Genomic DNA, 18,634 nt, shown 5'->3' on the forward strand with positions numbered 1-18,634 from the left:
GTAAATACAGCAGGAAGAAGACGCCGGTATGTGTTGAGGTATGTATTTACCGTTTATCTGAACAGCATTATCACTTAACAGACATCCATGCAATTGTTTAAAAAAAAATAAAAATCAGTGGACAAATCAGTTCTCAAAGGTCACTCACTTCTAAATCTCCACACTTAAGAACTTTAGTTTAAAAAAAATAAATAAATTGAATGTTCCTCTGCAGTTCTAACAGTATTTTAAAGTGTTTCATAAACACATAGACTCAACAGCCACTTTGTTAGGTACACCTGTTCAATGCTAAGTACACTCTGATGAGAGAAGTAGCTCCAACTCAGTACTAGCAAGGTGTACCTAACAACGTGGCCAGTGATAGTAGATTATGAACGGGAAAACAAAACGATATCTACATATCGACAGTTCTGCAAACAACCCCACCCCGACTCCATAAAACCAGATAAACAGGCTTCAGCCCTGAGGAGGGACATTGCTAAAAGCTCTCCATGACCTAAAGGGGATACTATGAAGCAACTTCAGTGTAGGAAGGCTTTCTTTGCGTCGCTCAGACATATGAGATTGTTGATAACCTCTGTTACTAACAGAGCTTGATGTAGAAAACCTAGTGCAGCTTCACTAGTAATCTGGGCTTTCCACTTCAGGGTTGAGAAACTTTAATAACATACAAGAAAATATCATGCCAAAAAGCAAAATGAGTGAGGTGGAACAAATCCAGCAAAAGAGAAACCGTGCAGGAAAGTGTCTTAATGCCTGCTCAATCATCCAGGTAGGTAAATCTCCAAAAGTTGATTCTGTTCATCTGGACGTAGCATTTTCAGTGGGAGAAACGTTTCGCCACTCATACCAGGACTGTGCAGTCTTTTTATACCTACAGGCCAGTGGATACTCTTTCCATGATGAGGATGTACACATCCTGATGAGGAAGGGATGCTGGTTTGAACGGGGAGTCAAGGAGGCCATTTACGTGAAAAGGGAAAGACCATCTCTGAATCGAGGAAGGGTACATCTTACAAATGCTGTGATTGCACCCATTCCCCAAATCTGAATTGTACTCATGGCCTTTGATCAGTGGTTGTTGAAGAAGCCTGACGAAACGTTTCTCCCACTGAAAACGAACAGAATCAACTTTTGCAGAGTGCAGAAAAGTGTTCTTTTCTTGTGAATTTATAACTGATTATCGGCAATTAAAAAAAACAACTGGTAAGTGACCAAACATAAAAGAATACCGTATGTGAACATTTGCTGCATCAGTAACCAAACACCTGTAAATTCCAGTGACAATGTGAGAGAGAAAGCATGAGTAACCTAACTGCATGGTTTAGGTTAAGTGGCGTTACTAACGTACCAACCAACAGGTCTGCATATATAAAGTTCTCTTGGGTAGTGATCTAACCATGGTGCGTGCTTTCATTAACAGAATTTATGATAATGGAACTGGTTTTAAACCTAAACTCTAAACACACCTCACTAAGCCATTAATCTCACATAGTACACCCCCGGCAGGCCTGTTCCTGTATTTGTTCAATCACATCAAATAGGAGATATGTCCACCATAGTACTCTAAAGCCTTTGAGTTTAGTTGCACAGTGCTTATAATACATGATTGCTTGATATCAAACAAATAGTTTAAATACTGCAAGTTGAGTCATCCACAGTGGCTGGCCAAAAAACACAACTCTGAGGACTCTTCTGAAATGTTTTCTCAGTATTCAGTGTGTGTGTGTATGCACACTTCAGGCCAGCACTTGTCTCTGGCTGCACGTCAACAGGTGTGGCAAGAAGTATGATGCTGTGCCATCATCAGGGATGAGCTCCAGGAATTCTGCGGGGCTCATCTCCATAGCAACTACGACAAGCGTCTCTGTTGACAAAAAACAAGTCTCATTAAACTCAAGTACACACACACAGGAGATGTTACTTCCTCATACTTCTAGTTTCTTTGCCAGTATCAGTAAGTAATTTCCTGATATTTCTTTAATTCCCATCATAATATATCCACTTACAGAAGTGGCTTGGGGTGTGCCCAGTCTACCCAACCCTGCTACACCCTCAGAGTTCACTTTGTTTAATCATATTGTAATGAATTGCTATTCATTCCCCAGCACAGATATCCAACACTTTCCCAATGACAGCAATTTAGTTGCTGAAGTTACAATTTACTGATGTTCCCTGAACACATTTCATGCAGGCAGTCAATTTTGCTTTTGAAAAGAGGACGATTGACGGTGTCTGTTCAAAACATGACTACACAGAACAGACAGACAGGGGGTTTGGGCTTTCTTGAGAACCACTTTTTCAACCAAGATGAATGACTGAATGAAGTCGCTTGGCACACAAAAACAAAGACCAAATGGTAAAATAAAATTACATCCAGCTATTTTTTTAAGAACCAGTTTAAGTTTTAGACCATTAAACTGATTAAACTGTTGAAACTGTTTGAAGATCTGGACTAAGATGACTTCATTGCTTGTCATTTTAATATTGTATTCTACAGTTTAAATGATTCAAATCTGTTCCCTGAGCACGGAATCCATTATTAATTACAGGGTTCTGAATAGCTGAGGATGTGACTTAAAGTAGGGATTTAATGTGAATTCATTTCATGTCAAAAAATTTTTCAAACCTGCCAGACGGCTTTGCCGCGTAATAAAATTATAAGTCTGAACAATACAAGGTCATTAGTGAGTCATGACTGACGAAAGCACAGCAAATCCTAATTGTTTTAAATGAAAGTGAAAGCTCTTTGGAAAAATACCTCTACCTTTGAGAGCAGCCAGGAGGATGCTGTTGTCTGAGGCTGCTCTTGTGCGATCACAAAGCTCTGGGAGGAGCTTTTGCCACCAAAGTGCCTGCGGAGATTAGACATGTGATTGAGACGGGAGTTGAATTAGGTGCAAAATTAAAAATAAACTAAAAAGTGTAGCTACAGACTTCAAATGTAAGCCCCGTGATCAGTACAGACCATGTTTTTCTCCTGTAACTGGTGATTGGCGTAGGGTATGATCGCTTGAGGACATCTGTCCAGCAACTTCTCAATGCTCCTATCATACTGCCCCCTTCTGGTAGCGCAAAGGAGGTGCAGGCTGAAGCCCCATAAGGTTTCGTCTGACAGGCGCTCCAACAAAGGCACGACGGAGCCCACAGACAGAGATGGACCACACAGCAGAGACTGCACACACAAACAGGAACACTTAAAAATACAATTACAGAATAACAGCAGCTAGATTTTAAATTAAAGTCCACGAGAAGAAAAAGAAACATAAATAAACTGCTATATGTCACCAAGTCCACTACTGATAGCACAGATAAAATGTTTTCTCTTCAAATGTCACTGACCTACATATTTATTGCAACAAGTTCACAAGCCATGGAATGCATGATGGCCCCGTATTACTATAAGTTCCAGTAATGACCGTGAATAGGGCATCACCCTACGTGGAATGCAGCCATCAATTGTACACCTGTGCTTTGCCAGCTGAGACAAGTCAAACGTTTGTCACAAACAAAATGTATTTGTCACTGTGGCGGGGTGTTGTCTGCAGTGCCTCTGCAGGTGAGATGGACACACCTACGTGGCATTGGCAATCATGCCTCGCCGGCATAAAAGCAGTTCCTGACTGTCTTGTTGTAGTCGGTATGTAGTTGGCTGGTGGCTGAAAAGCTGCAGCTGTGTGTGTTTCAGAACAGCAACCGTGTGTGTTAGTAATAAAGATACTGAAAACCATTAAACTGTCAAAATTGTCACACACTGAAAGTCCCCGGGGGCTGAAAAGCGCAGTTACTTCAATGGCCAGTTGAAGATGGCTCCAAAAAACAGCTCCCAAATTTATAGCAGAAGGAAACATTTACAGCAACAAACAAAATAGATTTCCCTCTTCATAATGAATGCACTGGGGGATATTTGTTTTGTTTTATAAAAAGGCATAAACCACAACTATCAGCACTTTCTCAACAGGAGTTTCATTTACTGCTGTAGGAGTACTGAGGGTTTTATTGTAAAAGCATTTAAGGGTTTTATTGTGAACAGGAAAAAAAGGGGTCTCTTCACAACCGAGTAGAAGAAATTGTGTTTCCTGCACAGGTTGGGCAGCAATTCAGTGATGTCTCAGTGGCTGCATTAGTCTGTTATACACTAAGGTCCAACTATATTTGGACAATGACAAAGTGTTTTTTCTTATTTTACCTGTTTACTGAAATATCTTCCAATTATAGTTATATAATGGAGATCAATGGATTGCATTTGAGGATATCCACATTAAGATTGGATGAAGGGTTGAGGAGTTTTAGCTTGTTAACATGTTCCACCCTCTTTTTAAAGTAACCGGACAGTTAACTCAAATGCCATTTCATGGGCAGGTGTGGGCATTTTCTTTGTTATGTCATTATCAATTAAGCAGATCAAAGGCCTGGAGTTGATAGACCTGTTTTTTTTGCTGTAAACCGACAACATGCAGTCAAAGGAGCTCTCTGTGCAGGTGAAACAAACCATCCTTAAGCTGCGTAAACAGAAAAAACCCATCTGAGAAAGTGGTACTATAGTAGTGATGGTGTGATGAAGCCCCGTGAATGTGTCAAATCTTTCCGGCCAATCGGTTCACCAAAAGGCAGATCACACAAAGCAACGTTTAACAGCTCATTTGGATGTGCTGACATCTGCTGGTCATTCCATGTACAGCAGCCCTACTGTGATAATGCAAGGGGCTGACATAACAGTCGATATATAAATGTAAAGATGTATCAATTGGAGAATACCGATATGAGGTCCTGTATAATATACACACACACACACACACACACACACACCTACCTCTTACTAACCATCCTCTCTGAGACTGATTTAAGACTTATTATTGGGCTATAGCATGTCAAAATGCCCCCTAACTGCTAATATTATTCGACCTTTTCGGTTGCTCCATAATTCGCTAACAATCTCCATGCGCTCTCGTGATGATCCTCGGAATCACCTCAGATCCAGTTCATGCAAAAAACTAATTTTCACATCTTTTCAGCAGCTCCAATCACATAACCGGACACATCATTTCAGAGAGTCATTGGTCATTCGTCACGTGATATTCTGAAGAACCATACAGGCCTTGACATGGGCTTCATTTGGACACGTCCCCTTTACTCGGCAGTGCCGAGTGAGCTGTCAATGGCCATGAGTACCATTCACAGAGAGTTGGGGAATGGCTGCAATCATAGCATTGTAAGATGGTGAAAGATGGTGAATGGTACTCATGGCCATTGGTGGTCTTTGATCAGCGGGCCTTGATCAGTAGTTGTTGATCAATGATCATGAGAATTTGCATAATTATGATGAAGGAACTGACCTCACAGCCCATTGTTCCTACAGTGGTGCTAGTTTCAGTCATTATGCAAACGTACTATTTATAAGATTGGGGAAACCTGCAGTTAACTGAGACTGAAGAAGTCACTTGGATGAGTGACGAAATGTTCCTCCCACTGAAAACGCTACATCCAGATGAACAGAATCAACTTTTGGAGAAAGAAAGCACTGCTGAACTCAGCAACGCTAAAAGACCTGAACACCCACAGGAGACAACAGTAGTGGATGATCACAGAATCATTTCCATGGTGATGAGAAAACCCTTTCACAACAGCCAACCAAGTGAACAACACTCTCCAGGAGGTCGGCGTATCGATGTCCAAGTCTACAGTAAAGAGAAGACTGCATGAAAGTAAATACAGAGGATTCACTGCGAGGTGCAAGCCACTCATAATCCTCAAAAATAGAAAGGCTACATTGGACTTTGATTTAAAAAAAAAAAAAAACATCTAGAAAAGCCAGCCCAGTTCAGGAAAAACACTGTTTGGAAAACTGAAACCAAGATTAACCTCTACCAAAATGATGGAAAGAAAAATGTATGGAGAAGGTGTGAAACAGCTCATCATCCGAGGTAGTGTGATGGCTTGGACATGCATGGGTGTTAATGGGACAGTGACACTGGTGTTTATTGATGATGTGGCAAAGGACAGAAACAGCCAAATGAATTCTGAGGTATTCAGATACACACTGTCTGCTCCAATCCAAAAAAAAAAAATACAGCCAAAGCAACCCAGGAGTTCATTAAAGCAAAGAAGTGGAATATTCTTGAATGGAAAAGTCAGTTACTTAACCCAAGTGATCATGCATTTTACTTCTTGAAGACTAAACTTGGGACAGAAATCCCACAAACAAACAGCAGCTGCAGGGAAGGCCTGGAAGAGCATTAAAAAGGAGGAAACCCAGCATCTGGTGAAGTCCATGAATTCAAGACTGTCATTGACAGCAAAGGGTTTTCAAAAGGTTTTCAACCAAGTATTAGAAATTAACATTTTATTTTCAGTAACCTTTGAGCACCTGAAATGAAGGGATTGTGTTAAAAAACACTTTAGTTCCTCACATTTTTATACAATCTTTTTGTTCAACCCACTGAATTAAAGCTGAGAGTCTGCACTCCAGCTGCATCTGAGTTGTTTCATTTAAAATATATTGTTGTAACATAGAAGCAAAATTAGAAAAAAAGTTGCCTCTGTCTAAAAATTTATGGACTTAACTGTATTGAATCCATGCAGTCAAAGCAGACTTTAGAAAATACCTGCAGTTTGTGCAGCGCCTCCAAGTGTTGGGAACTGGTAATGTCTGTTGGACTTAGAAGAATGAGCCATGGATACAAAGCACCGTAATGAGAGCACGAGTTGACCTGGAACAGACACAAACATGGGAGCAGCTGATTGCATGAAACTCGTGTCTTTATAATCTGGTTATTGAACAAATTAAAAGAATTGGGGGGGGTTACTAAACAGAGACCACCAAGTAGCCGTACCAGGTCATCAGCACTTTTCAGTGACTTGCGCTTTGGAGCTGTGTGCTTTTCTGACTTTGTATTTGTTAGACGGTCGATGTAGACAGAAGCCAGCCGAAACAGAAGCTCCTGAATGACAGCGTCATTTGATGATGCCATGAGCATCGCCTCCCAGAAGTCGACCTGCAGGCTGTTTTCACAACGCAGCTCCTAAAAGCGTAGAAAGCATCAGATTCTGCAAAACTGAAATTAATTCTACATCCAAGTGTAGAAAGGCAGTAATACAAATCAGCGGGTTGATATACTATCCTCCAGGCACTGCACTTCCAGGTGCCAATAGTACCTTGAATATGTGATCAGCCTCTTCCAGCTTAACTTTGCTGTTCTCATGTAAAGCCACCATGGCAGCCACCAGCAGTCCAGGCTGAGAGTCGGCCATCTGGCGGGTTAAAGCTGTGGGATAAACACGTCTATGCTGGTTTGCACATCCACCATAGAGCAGCAGCCTCGGCTCCTCGATAAACCCGTACACTAGCAGCATCTACGCACAGAATGGAAAGGGACCAACTTTCTTTATTTTGGTCCATTTTGTGTGGAAAAGTATATAATATAAAAAAAAAATATGGACATACAATTTAAAAAAAAAAAGAAGCAATATCATGTAGCAAACTTTGACCTTGCACTGCACCTTGAGCAGTTAGTACACCAAAGAAAACAAGTGAAATCCTGACCTCAGCGTGTCTCTCCATCAGCTGTGTGTACTGCTGCAGGTCACCCAAACGCAGCATCATGGTAGCCATGGTGATTGTCAGTGAAACCGACACGCCCACCGAGTCCTCCAGATTTTGTAAAATTTGCAGCGTCCGAGCAGGACTGACATTTATCATGCAGGGGCTGGTGCACATGCTTATGAGCATTACAGGCTCTGATTGGCTGAAAATGTCAATGACCTGATCAGCTGCTTCCTGCAGGGAAAGAAAGATTAAAAAGGTTCCCCGTCTCTTTTGATTCAATATTTTGTATTTTTTTGTTCCCTTACTAATTTCTTAAGGTTTGTTGTGCATATTTGTCATGTTTAAAACAAATTTTAATATTTGACAAAGACATTCTAAGTAATTACAAAATGGTTTAAAATCATTATTTAAATTATTAAGGGAAAAAAGCTGACCAGCTGTGTGAAAAAGTAATCCCCTCAACTCGTTAAATCATGCTCATTTAGATCTTGTGTACCTGACTGAGGGTCTGCTCTGAGTCTTCTAACAGGAAATGTTTCAGGTAAAACAGGAAGCCAGGGCCATAGGAGGAAGGGCTGCCCGGAAATGGCCGATTCCTGGACATGACCTCTGTGAGTGACAGACCAGACATCCTGTAGTACGGCAGAGCAAGGTGACACTCCCTCTGACCGCCCCTTAGAGAAAAGAAGAGATTAAAAGTTTTGCTGAAACAAATTTTAATAAAATAGCCAGAAAATACAAAAACTGAAGGTAAAGGTGTCCAACAGAGTAAAATCTCATTGACTGAACACATTTAAAAACCCATAAAATGTTATTATCAATACAGAATGTTGGTTGTGTGTTACCTGCTGAAACTGTCTCCCAGCTGGGCACAGTTCTCCCTCAGCGCCTCCTCCAGCACTTGTCGATCTGTCCTGTGATCTGCTGGGCCACCTGGGCCCGTCTGTTGCTCGTCTGATGCGTGTAGTAGAGCAGCACGCAGGAGGAGGTGAGCTTCGCTGAGGAGGTGTCGCAGACTCTGGGCCTGTGGGTTGGTCTCTGCATAACGCTGACTGTACTCAACCTGAAAAACACACAAATCACAAGTGATTGCACAGCAGATCTGTATTTGTTTACTTTTTCATATTCATCATCAACAGTTGCGCAACACACAATTTGGGCAAATGAGAGTTACCATCTCCTGGTAGAGAGTAAAGGGGGGGACGGTGTCCACAACATAGAGGTTCCATCCATGTCCCGCTGCACTGCTTTCTTTGGTAGAAGACACTGTCCACCTCCTGCTCCTGAGATCAAACATTACACAGCAACATATAGAAAAATTAGCAAAGATTTTGACCATTGAGTCACAACATACACAGGAAGAATCCTGTACTTATACCCACCTTTGTTGTGATCTGTTGTAGATATTTTAACTATTAAAAAAAAAATTGCCTTTACAGGACATCAACAAGACAGTACAGACACAATTTTACAAATTCAAACAAACTGTTAAACTGGGCACACACTAAACAACTGTCAGAATGATCATGAGGACATAATCTAGCCTATAAGATCTGCTTCATTTGCTCTCAGTTTTTAGAACCAATTATTGCCTGTTCATCTTTAAACAGGTTTATCATTTGACACCAACGAGTACAATGGTAGCCTGTGAGACTGTAAGTGCCCCTGGCTCCTCGCTTAGTAACACTGCAGTAGGTCTAGATTGATACACCACTTTCCATTTAATTATTAGTTATTAATGATGTTTTTGTCCTGTCTTCCTCCCCTGCCATCTGGTAAACTGCAGATTATACCTAATTTTTTGGCACATTTAGATCACGTGAAGCTACAGATAGACAACTATGATCGTTTAGCTCTCTACATGCGCTGTGCTACATCAGTGGCTAACACTTCACAGCATAATTCAGCTGTTTGTTAAGTGTCTGCCCAGCTTTAACAAACAGTTAGTGAACAGGGTAACAGGAGCTTCATACCAAGGGTATGTTGAGGTGTTTGTTACACGGTGAGGGGCTTGTGTGTGTGCATCCGTGTCAGTCAAAGAGAAAGAGTTACAGGAATCCAGGAACCTCAGTGATAAAATTGTCTTTTTAGGTCAATTCTAACACGATTAGTTTGTGAGAAAAAAAAGACACAAACACACACCGAGGGCAGTTAGGCAGGTTACCATGGCTAGGTTTAGAAACTAAAACAGGAAGTGCTGTCTCTTTTAGACCAAGCTGCAAAACTCACACAAACACTTTAATCATTTGGTTTTTTGGGGCGATCGTGGCTCAAGAGTTGGGCGTTCGTCTTGTAATCGGAAGGTTGCCGGTTCGAGCCCCAGCTCCGACAGTCTCGGTCGTTGTGTCCTTGGGCGAGACATTTCACCCGTTGCCTACTGGTGGTGGTCAGAGGGCCCGGTGGCGTCAGTGTCCGGCAGCCTCGCCTCTGTCAGTGCGCCCCAGGGCGGATGTGGCTACAATGTAGTTTGCCATCACCAGTGTGTGAATGGGTGGATGATTGTGTATAGTGTAAAGCGCTTTGGGGTCCTTAGGACCAAGTAAAGCGCTATACAAATACAGACCATTTACCATTTTTTAAACAGAAATGACTGACTGCATACTGTCACAGGGTTTCTGAACTTCTTCACAAAACATGCAACTTACTTGCTTAAGACCTTTTCTGCTAGTTCTTTATTTCTTATGAATCCAAAAAAAAGCGATTTTAAATTTTTATATAATTTTATATTTGCCTTTCTTTATTTTCTATATCAAACGGCATGATCACTAAGTTCTTATCAATGAAATAATATGTTGTTTGTGATTTTAGGTTATGCTTTTGGTATATTTGCATTTCTTTCTGTCTGTCAACACGATAGCTGGACAAGTTTTGAATGGATGCTGATAAAAGTTAGTAGAGTCGGGTCATGTTAACAATACGTTCAAATTCTGCCTTACATCCACCAAGGTCCTTAAAATCAACACCATGATTTATTGGTTGACAAAAAGCTTATAACTAAGAAACTATGATTCTTACAAGTGTGGTGTGTATTGTCAACATAAAGAAAGTACCGTATAAGTATTTAAAATATGTAAAATTTGACCTCTGACCTCTCTTCAATCAATAGATTGATCTGAAGGTTGCACGGCTTTAAAAAACTATGTTTCTTAAATAAACTTGTGATCAAAAATTAATTTTACTAAAAAATGAATTGAATCCCACACATGTCCTATATTAACATAAAAAAATAGGTTTCAGCAGGGCATATAACAAACACCTTCACGCTTTGCTTATTTTTGCTGCACTGCAAACTCCTTAAAGTACGTTTAAAAAGAACAGAGATATACAAATGTACCCAAAATACAACACTATTACCTTAAAGAGTAAATACTGCTTAGAAAGTGACCTCCCTTGGTGGAGGTTTGTGTTCTTGGAGTCCTTTTAGTTTTTTAAAATGTTTTTAATGGAGTTCCTCTAACCTCTACACAGAAGCAAAGAAGAATCATTTAGTCTTGTAACATAAGATTAACAAGGGTTACAGAAGGGGACTTTATAAAGATTTCATTTGAGAACGAGAGTGTTTTGAGGGTCTCATCATTGCAGCTTGGCCTGAAAGTGACAACAAGGACGGGGGTTGGATGGGTTTTGGGTTTGTCTTACAGTAAGGGGCGTGATAGAAGGCTCTCCAGAGCTGGCGTGGTTGCGGGATCAATTCCCACCGCCAGGAAAATACCAGTCAGCATGTTGTGTTCTTTCAACTCGCTATAATAACAACAACACACACGTACACACATACAGTAAACAGGCTCATAAATGTTCAAATGTTTGTGCGTACATGCATGCACATGCAAGTAACTGCAGGGAAGTATCTGAGGTCAAACCTGAAAAAGCCTTTAAAAATCAAAAGGTGTACAAATCAACATGGCGGCGTGTTTGTGCGTACAACTTACAGGCCCCTGCGCTGTGTGCCGCGTTCGGTCCCCTCCGGTGTCTCTGCGTCGGCGGCAGAGAGCAGGATGACATGGCGCCCGTACACGCACATCGACCGCAGGCCGATGAAGAGCTGCATCCTGAGCGCACAGACCTCCAGGCTGCAGGGTGGGCAGGCCTTACACACACACACACACACACACACACACACACACACACACACACACACGCACACACACACACACACACACACACACACACACGTAAATGTGTTCTCATTTACAGACATGTAATAACAATCCATACAGATATTAGCGCCACCAACTGGATCTCTGCAGTGAGGGGAGCACTGAGGCTGAACTTTCTTTTAAATTAGCTTCGTTTATTGTAAATGCCAGGCTCATACCTTCATGGTCGTATCGATGTAGGGGTCTTCAATCCTGGCTGCTAGAGCTGCACATCGTACTGTAAAACACTGCAATGCACTCCTACCAGCCACACAGAGAAATGTACTTGTAATCCACAAAGAAAGTAAGAACCACAGATTAAAAAATACACACCAACTTTTCTATATTTGGGTATAATTGGAATATCATGGAAATAAGGCTTGATGGGTTTGATGAAAAAGGTAATCTATCTGATGTTTGGTGAACTGTTGAATTTAGAGCCCTATTTTTTTTAAACCCGTGTAAAATGTAAATACACACAGAATGCAGGCTCCTTCAAGGCTGCAGACATACTTTGTTATAACGTGCAACAGGTGGTCTGTTAGCGCCGCCTCCAGGACCTTCTCTGGATACTGATATGCTGACAGGAGCTCAACTCCACCCTTCAGACTGTACAGGTAGCCCGTGGTGGGGAGGGAGAAGAAGCAGAACACACATGTCGCTTCATCGGGAGACACTGACTGGTTACCTGGGGAGAGAGTAACAATCCCTCAAAAACAATGATTGGGCAAAAACGCACACAAGGACAAAAAGAAAAAGGATTATTTTTTACAACATGAGCAAACTGCACCGAAATGTGAAGGTGCTGTAGAAATACCACAGAGATATCTCTATAGCAATGAAGCTTTACATGCACTCATCACGGGCATGAATGTCATGGTATGACACTTCACTGAAATGCAATGTTTTTTTAAAGTCATTAAGGATGCGTGCTGTGCAATCATTTCACACTAGAGCAAAACAAAGAGTTCAAAACATCATTAAAAGTCCAAAATTACCATGAAATTCATGCCTGTGATGACTGAATGTAAACTCCTGAACATACTACAAAGTCTCAGAAAAAAAAATTCCATTTCTCCTCATTTCAAAACAGATCATCTTCCACTGTTAACTCGACACTGATGTTGTACTCACCAGTGAACAATGGGTAAAGCTGCAGGGAGTGAAGCTGCATCTCATCCATGCTGCATCCTTGGAAGAACTCTGGAGAAAAGTGCCTGCAGGACCGGAGGGAGTTCAGTCAAACCTCAGCTGGGAGAAATATTCTTAAGGAACAAACTCAGAAGTGCAGACACACCTGAAAAGAACGTAAGAAAGTGCATACTGCCTTCCTTCTTCCAGCCCGGTTTTTTCAATGCTAACTGGGATGTCGCAGTCTTTAGCTCGATCGCCAAGTAACTCCTGGTGTCTCGGAACAACCAGAAAGTCAGCCTGGTCTTCCAGATATTCTGCTGTGCATGCAGAAAGATCACAGATTGCATATCACAGGTCACTCCTACATTTGATAAAATGTCTCATGCTCTGCTGCATGTGGACAATTTCAAAGTATGAGCTTGAATGCATTTTTTATGTTGTTTTCTTAGTATTAAATCTGTAGAATAAAACCAAAAAGAATGCTTGAGAACTCTGTAAAAATGTCTAATTGACAGCTTCAGTAATGTAAGTCATATTCATAAAGGTCTCTGTACTCATCCCTTTCTAGTTAAATAGAAAAAAAAAATCACCCCAAAGCCACGACTTAAAACACATTATAGAGCATTTACATGTGTGCCGTTACCGTTATTTGTGTCCAGTGGTTCCTCCAGGGTTTGGGGTTCAGAGGTTTCATCCAGTTTTAATATCAAGACTTCCAGCTCTCCTTGCACAGCCACATATGTGTCGCACAGTGCCACCTAGCGGTCAAAATATTTAGGAAAAAAAAAAAAAACAAGGAAAAATGCTTAAGTTAGAAATTTCCCAGTACGACAGAAATTGTTCTCTTTCTCTCATTATGTAAATGCAAGCTATCCACTCAGAAAAGGCTTACATTTTTAAATATAAATAGGTGCAGTGAACATGGTTGATATAACAGTTTGACACAGTCACAGATAAAAATAAGTGAAGAAAAGCACCTGCTTAGGTGTGATTTTTGGAAGGTGCAGGATGACGGAGCGTTCAAAATCCAGGACGGAAAGATTCTGGCTGGAACTTGAAGACTGAGCTGTTGGTAGAAAACAGGCCTATTGAACAGAAGCTTTTTAGTCCTAATTCACATCTAATGTAAACTCTTTGCCATATGAAATAAAATACACACGGCTCATTGTAAGACATCCTTCTCTGATCAATGATCAGATGATGATTTGTAGATAGTTGTGATACAAAATGAGTGTTTGACTGAAAATATCTTAATAAATTAATAAATGTGTGTTTTTTTAGTTACCTTGACTCTGACCGCAGCGCTGCCGAGTGTTTGGCCAGCTGCTCTGAAGACTCTGATTCTCCTGATTTTCCTCCCAAAGAAACAAACATTATTCCAGTGTAACATAGTGTGTAGGTTATCAGTGAGTCTGCTCATTTTCGATGAGAGACGTTACCACAACATTGGATCTTTTTACAGCCAGCTATTAAAATAAATGGTGTTAAGCTGCCACCTTAACAAAACCTTGTAAAGGTACTCATCATATTTGGAAAATACTTTAAAATCTTCTAAAAAAAGAGTGCAAGTTATCAACAGTATGTGCGGAAAAAAAATCTTTATGTCCAAGACGTCATATTATATTGAAGAGATATTATTTAAAGCAGGGATGTTAAACATAAGGCGTGGGGGCCTGAATTGGCCCATTAAAGACTCCCATCTGGCACACAAAGCACCATATCACAAATCAGTACCACAAAATGGTGTATTGAATAAATGCAGCATCCATTCTGTCCTGAGTCCAGCATGAGAGGAAGACCAAAGCCCAACGGAGATGCTTAAGAAGCACTGAAATTACTGTGGAAGGCATTGTGGAGCAGCAGACAAAGGTTGAAGCACCTTGAAATCGACCCTTATCAGAGAGAAGCTACACCGGTTTGCACAAAAAAGTAACAAAAACTTAAATAAACAGTCTTTAACAAATTAAAGACATTATTGAATTGTAAATTTAAATGCAGATAAACTCCATAACGTCAATAAAGCAGGTAAACTTTGATTAAGAATTGAGTTCTTACCAGGTTCTGCTGGTTGTGTTGTCTCAACGTAAAGAGAACCAGAGTGTTCTCAGAGCCAACCAGCAGGTCTCCTCTAACCGGGCAGCAAGACACGGCAATGGGCCGCTCTGACAGAGGGATCTCAATAATCTCCATCTGCACTCCACCCCACACAGATGCTCCACCCAGCAAGTGGCCCAACAAACGAACCCCAACGCGGGCTTTCTCCTCTGCCTGAACAGAGGGCAAATAAGGCATTAACATATTTCCCAGTGTGTAATTAGAAAACAGCAATATACATGACAGCTGCAGACTGCCTTTGGTGGAATATAATTTGCTTATTTCTTCTTGCTCTCAGCATAATTTATCCATAACTATGCACATGTTTAAACGCCCTTTATACCATTTGCTTTGACAGTCTGTCTCTAACATAGGTAAGCTTGGACATATGACCATTGAGACTAATTGAGGGTGCTCGTGACCTCAATTTGAAGGTTTGGTATAGTATACCGTGATATGAAGATAACAGGATGTACAGTTCAAATTAAGACAGCTAGCTAGAGAGCTAGAACAATCTGACAACAACATCTGACTACCAGTTTCAAAAAATTCACAGTTTAAATCTGAGAGATAGTTTTTTCTTACAAAAGCTTATTATATTCCTTAGTTTAATCACATTAAAGCAACATAAGATTTATGCATAGAACCATAATTAAACTAATTCACAATGAGCCGAGTCAAGTTTGCCATTCCAATGAAACACATTGGAGATGATCTGCATCCATTAGAGCAGACTGATAGACTGACTGACTGATTATGTGTTAGCATCTATCTGCATTCGTAATCTAGATGCTAGTTATTTACAAACCTTTGTGAGCTACGCTTTGTGAGACTGACCGCAGTCATTTCTAGGTGGACTGCAACTGCTTGGAGACAGGTTGCATACCACCAGAGTGAGGTAATCCTAGTTAAAGGTGGTGTGCATTCAACCTCTGGCCAACCAGTTGGTCACTGCAACTACTTGCAATCTGCCGCCGAATGAAAAATCACCTCGCAACCACTTTTTCCCCTAACCACAAGGAGGTTTCTGTCCTATTTTTACTCTTGGGTGATTTGGACTCGAGATGGTTCTTGTGTACCTGGTAACGCCAGTTGGTGTAGGCTCTCAGGTAGGTGGCATTGTTCTTTTCCTCAATGGTCACCAGGTAGTCTCCTAGAAGTGAGTGAGCACAGAGGAGGCAGTGATAAAACCCAAGATTTTTCAGTGTCTAGAGTCTTTGTTTTTGATGCCTTTCCAGTTTACACTGTCATCACTTGAAGCCATTTTGCTCACATATGGGAGACAGACAGCAAAAAAGTGAATGTCAGTACAGAGGGTAGAGGAAGACAGGAAATGTCTTTACCTATCTTGCTATGCTGGATGCTCCTCACAGCGCCCATGGTGGAAAAGCGGCAGATGAGGGGGCAGCCCTCCACCTCCACATTGTACGCCTCCACCTGGATTCAGTTCAGCACAACAGTGTCAGGCTACTACAAAGGGTTAGTTACTAAATGCTTAAGTAAGATGAGGAAGACAAAGCATCAATAATAACCTTTGAGCATGATGTAATTCAAGTGGTCTGGAGCGAAATTAACTCGTCCCAGTGGAGTTAACGGGACTGATATGCCCTCAAATACCTTTGCACATCTGGTGGGAGAGGCTTAACACAAAACTGACTATTTTATCTTATTTTGCCTCGCTACCACCAAAGTCATTACTAAAATAAATACATTTTTAAAAAGGTCACAAACTGTAAACATAAGCACATTAAAGCAACCTTGCATCCTCCAGTCGCCACCACAAAAATAGCTCCACCTCCACAGCAGACCAGTCCGGGTTCCTTCTCCACCTGAGCCACAGAGTGGGAAAGCAGTGAAGACGAGAGCATAGGTAATAAAACACGGCTGACACGGGATCAGCGTCAGTCAGGTTTCACTTTACCTGCACAATCTGCTGAGCGGAGAAAGGATGGCAGTTGTAGACGTGCACCATGTTTGGTCTTCTTCTGGCAAGAGGACTCTGTACAAGGTGGAAATTTAAAACAAGAAAAAAAAAACCCAAAACATTAGTTAAGGTGCTTCATTCTTACTTTATCTGTGTTTCTCGGAGGCTTCATCCATCAGGGTAAACAGGACTACTACAAGAAAAGGGATGCACTTAGTCTCAGGCGCTGGATTGTTTATCGATGAGGACTGATGCCATCTGGAAAGTTTTCCTTTATTTGACACATTGGGCTAATTTGCATACTTGCACATATAATTCTCGTGCAGTTTTTTTTTTTTTTTACTTTTTACACATAAACATCATATCACACACACATGAATTTCACACGAAAGTGTACTTCCTCCATTTCTTTGGTAGATATTTTTTGGCGTTTACTAGGAAAAGTTGTTGTTTTTTTACTGATCTGCAGGTCTGCGTCACAATTCAACTTACTTTTGACCAGTGAATTGGGCTAAAAACTCTTTCTGCAGACTTTCTCTCAAACTTTAACATCAGTCAGGGGGGGAAAGGCGAAACTATCGCAATTAAATCTCAGAGAACTGCGGGAACAACACGGTTGTAATAAAGGTAAAAAGAAAAAGAAAAAACACACTACAAACCTCTGCATTCAAGCCTGAATTTCTAGCCGTCCATGTGGGCCCGAAGCAGGGCTGTGGTCATCCCTGTGACTTATTTCTGTAATCGATATCACATGCAGCAGTCTTGTGAGCAGCAGCAGCCCCCGATTGTCTCACTTCACATCACATGAGCTCTTCGACCGACTATTTTCGTTCTTCTTACTTTTTTGACTTTCTACATAAAACATGCGACAGACGTTTTCCTTCGTGAAGTCGCTTTTCTCGCGGATTCTCCTCTCTTCCTACTTGAGCTTCGCTGCTGCAGTTTATTGATTTCACGTCGCAAAGAAAGAGGAAGTAAAACGTCAACCACAACAATCCAGCGCCCGCCCTTTTCTGGTTTTGATTGGCTTACGAGCCTGCTTGTATTGCGTTCAACTTTTTTATTGGTTATCGAGCTGTCATAAAGTAAAGGGCTGGTTCTGTTTTGTCTTTTGTCTTAAATATTTGTTGACATTTTTCATATACTTTCGTGACTTCTTGTAACCCATTACCATTTTGCAGATAGTATGATATATCATAGTATCGCAGAGCAGTTTGCCTCCTCCATCCAGCTTACAGTATGAGTCCTGAGAGACAGGGCACCACTAAGGAGGGCCAGGGGGGGCCACTGGCCACCCCTCAAAATTTGAAGGTCGCCCCGGTAAGATTGTCTTATGTTGGTAATAATTTTAATAAACGTGAGCACAAGAGAGAGGAAGGCACCCTGCAATGAGTTGAAACATTAACTTGTTATTTATTCCTGATTATACAATTTTTGTCATTCGGATTGTGTCACTTTGCATGTTCCTCACAATTTCCCGGCGTCACCCCCTCCCCTCTGCTGCACCCCTGCACTCTTCTGTTTTTGGTGTGCCAACCCAATATTTTTAGTGACCCCCCATATGGCCACCCCATTAAAAAAAAAAATCTGGAGGCTGCCCTGCTGAGAGAGACATCTTACTTCAATAAAAGTAACAACTAAACTATTAAAGTAAAATAACAAATTAAAAATTAAAATTAAACTTTAACACTGCAGATTAGTCTTCACAAGTGATCCCTACTATTTTAACGTATCAAATACAGCACCTTCACCAAAGCTGGAATGTCGCTGTCTAAAGTGAGTCTAATTATACTGTGAATG

At 41.1% G+C, this 18,634-nt stretch overlaps 1 protein-coding gene across 4 annotated transcripts; it reads right to left on the reverse strand.

Moving 5' to 3' along the window:
- Nucleotides 1-27: 27 nt before the first annotated feature.
- On the reverse strand, nucleotides 28-17,804 carry hps3 (HPS3 biogenesis of lysosomal organelles complex 2 subunit 1). Of its 4 annotated transcripts, none has more exons than XM_086268781.1 (25): nucleotides 17,494-17,804; nucleotides 16,832-16,909; nucleotides 16,668-16,739; nucleotides 16,254-16,347; nucleotides 15,990-16,063; nucleotides 14,872-15,084; nucleotides 14,102-14,162; nucleotides 13,794-13,882; nucleotides 13,460-13,574; nucleotides 12,980-13,133; nucleotides 12,817-12,899; nucleotides 12,196-12,370; nucleotides 11,862-11,943; nucleotides 11,476-11,633; nucleotides 11,186-11,287; nucleotides 8,721-8,829; nucleotides 8,392-8,609; nucleotides 8,043-8,220; nucleotides 7,544-7,777; nucleotides 7,156-7,353; nucleotides 6,834-7,022; nucleotides 6,606-6,710; nucleotides 2,969-3,175; nucleotides 2,768-2,855; nucleotides 28-1,867 (listed from the first exon to the last, which is right to left on the reverse strand). In XM_086268781.1, exons 2-25 carry the CDS (start codon nucleotides 16,880-16,882, stop codon nucleotides 1,740-1,742), a joined length of 3,177 nt encoding a protein of 1,058 aa, XP_086124907.1. In that variant the 5' UTR covers nucleotides 16,883-16,909; nucleotides 17,494-17,804; the 3' UTR covers nucleotides 28-1,739. The 4 variants fall into 4 exon arrangements, with proteins under 4 accessions (XP_086124907.1, XP_086124906.1, XP_086124905.1 ...); XM_086268780.1 differs by having other exon boundaries at nucleotides 12,980-13,130; nucleotides 14,102-14,171; XM_086268779.1 differs by having other exon boundaries at nucleotides 14,102-14,171.
- Between the last annotated feature and the right edge of the window lie 830 nt (nucleotides 17,805-18,634).

Source organism: Aulonocara sp. 'chitande type north' Nkhata Bay, linkage group LG17 (assembly GCF_057382095.1).
Source record: "Aulonocara sp. 'chitande type north' Nkhata Bay isolate Kocher_YH1m ecotype deep benthic linkage group LG17, A_spYH_male_GT1.1, whole genome shotgun sequence".
Taxonomy (NCBI): Eukaryota; Metazoa; Chordata; class Actinopteri; order Cichliformes; family Cichlidae; genus Aulonocara; species Aulonocara sp. 'chitande type north' Nkhata Bay.

Excerpts from the sequence above, each read along its gene's own strand:
- hps3 (XM_086268779.1), bottom strand. The coding sequence starts at position 16,882 with ATGGTGCACGTCTACAACTGCCATCCTTTCTCCGCTCAGCAGATTGTG. Across the intron at positions 16,064-16,253 it reads CATCCAGCATAGCAAGATAG|GAGACTACCTGGTGACCATT; the intron begins GTAAAGACATTT and ends ACTCACTTCTAG. Across the intron at positions 7,778-8,042 it reads CAGAGCAGACCCTCAGTCAG|GAAGCAGCTGATCAGGTCAT; the intron begins GTACACAAGATC and ends CTTTCCCTGCAG.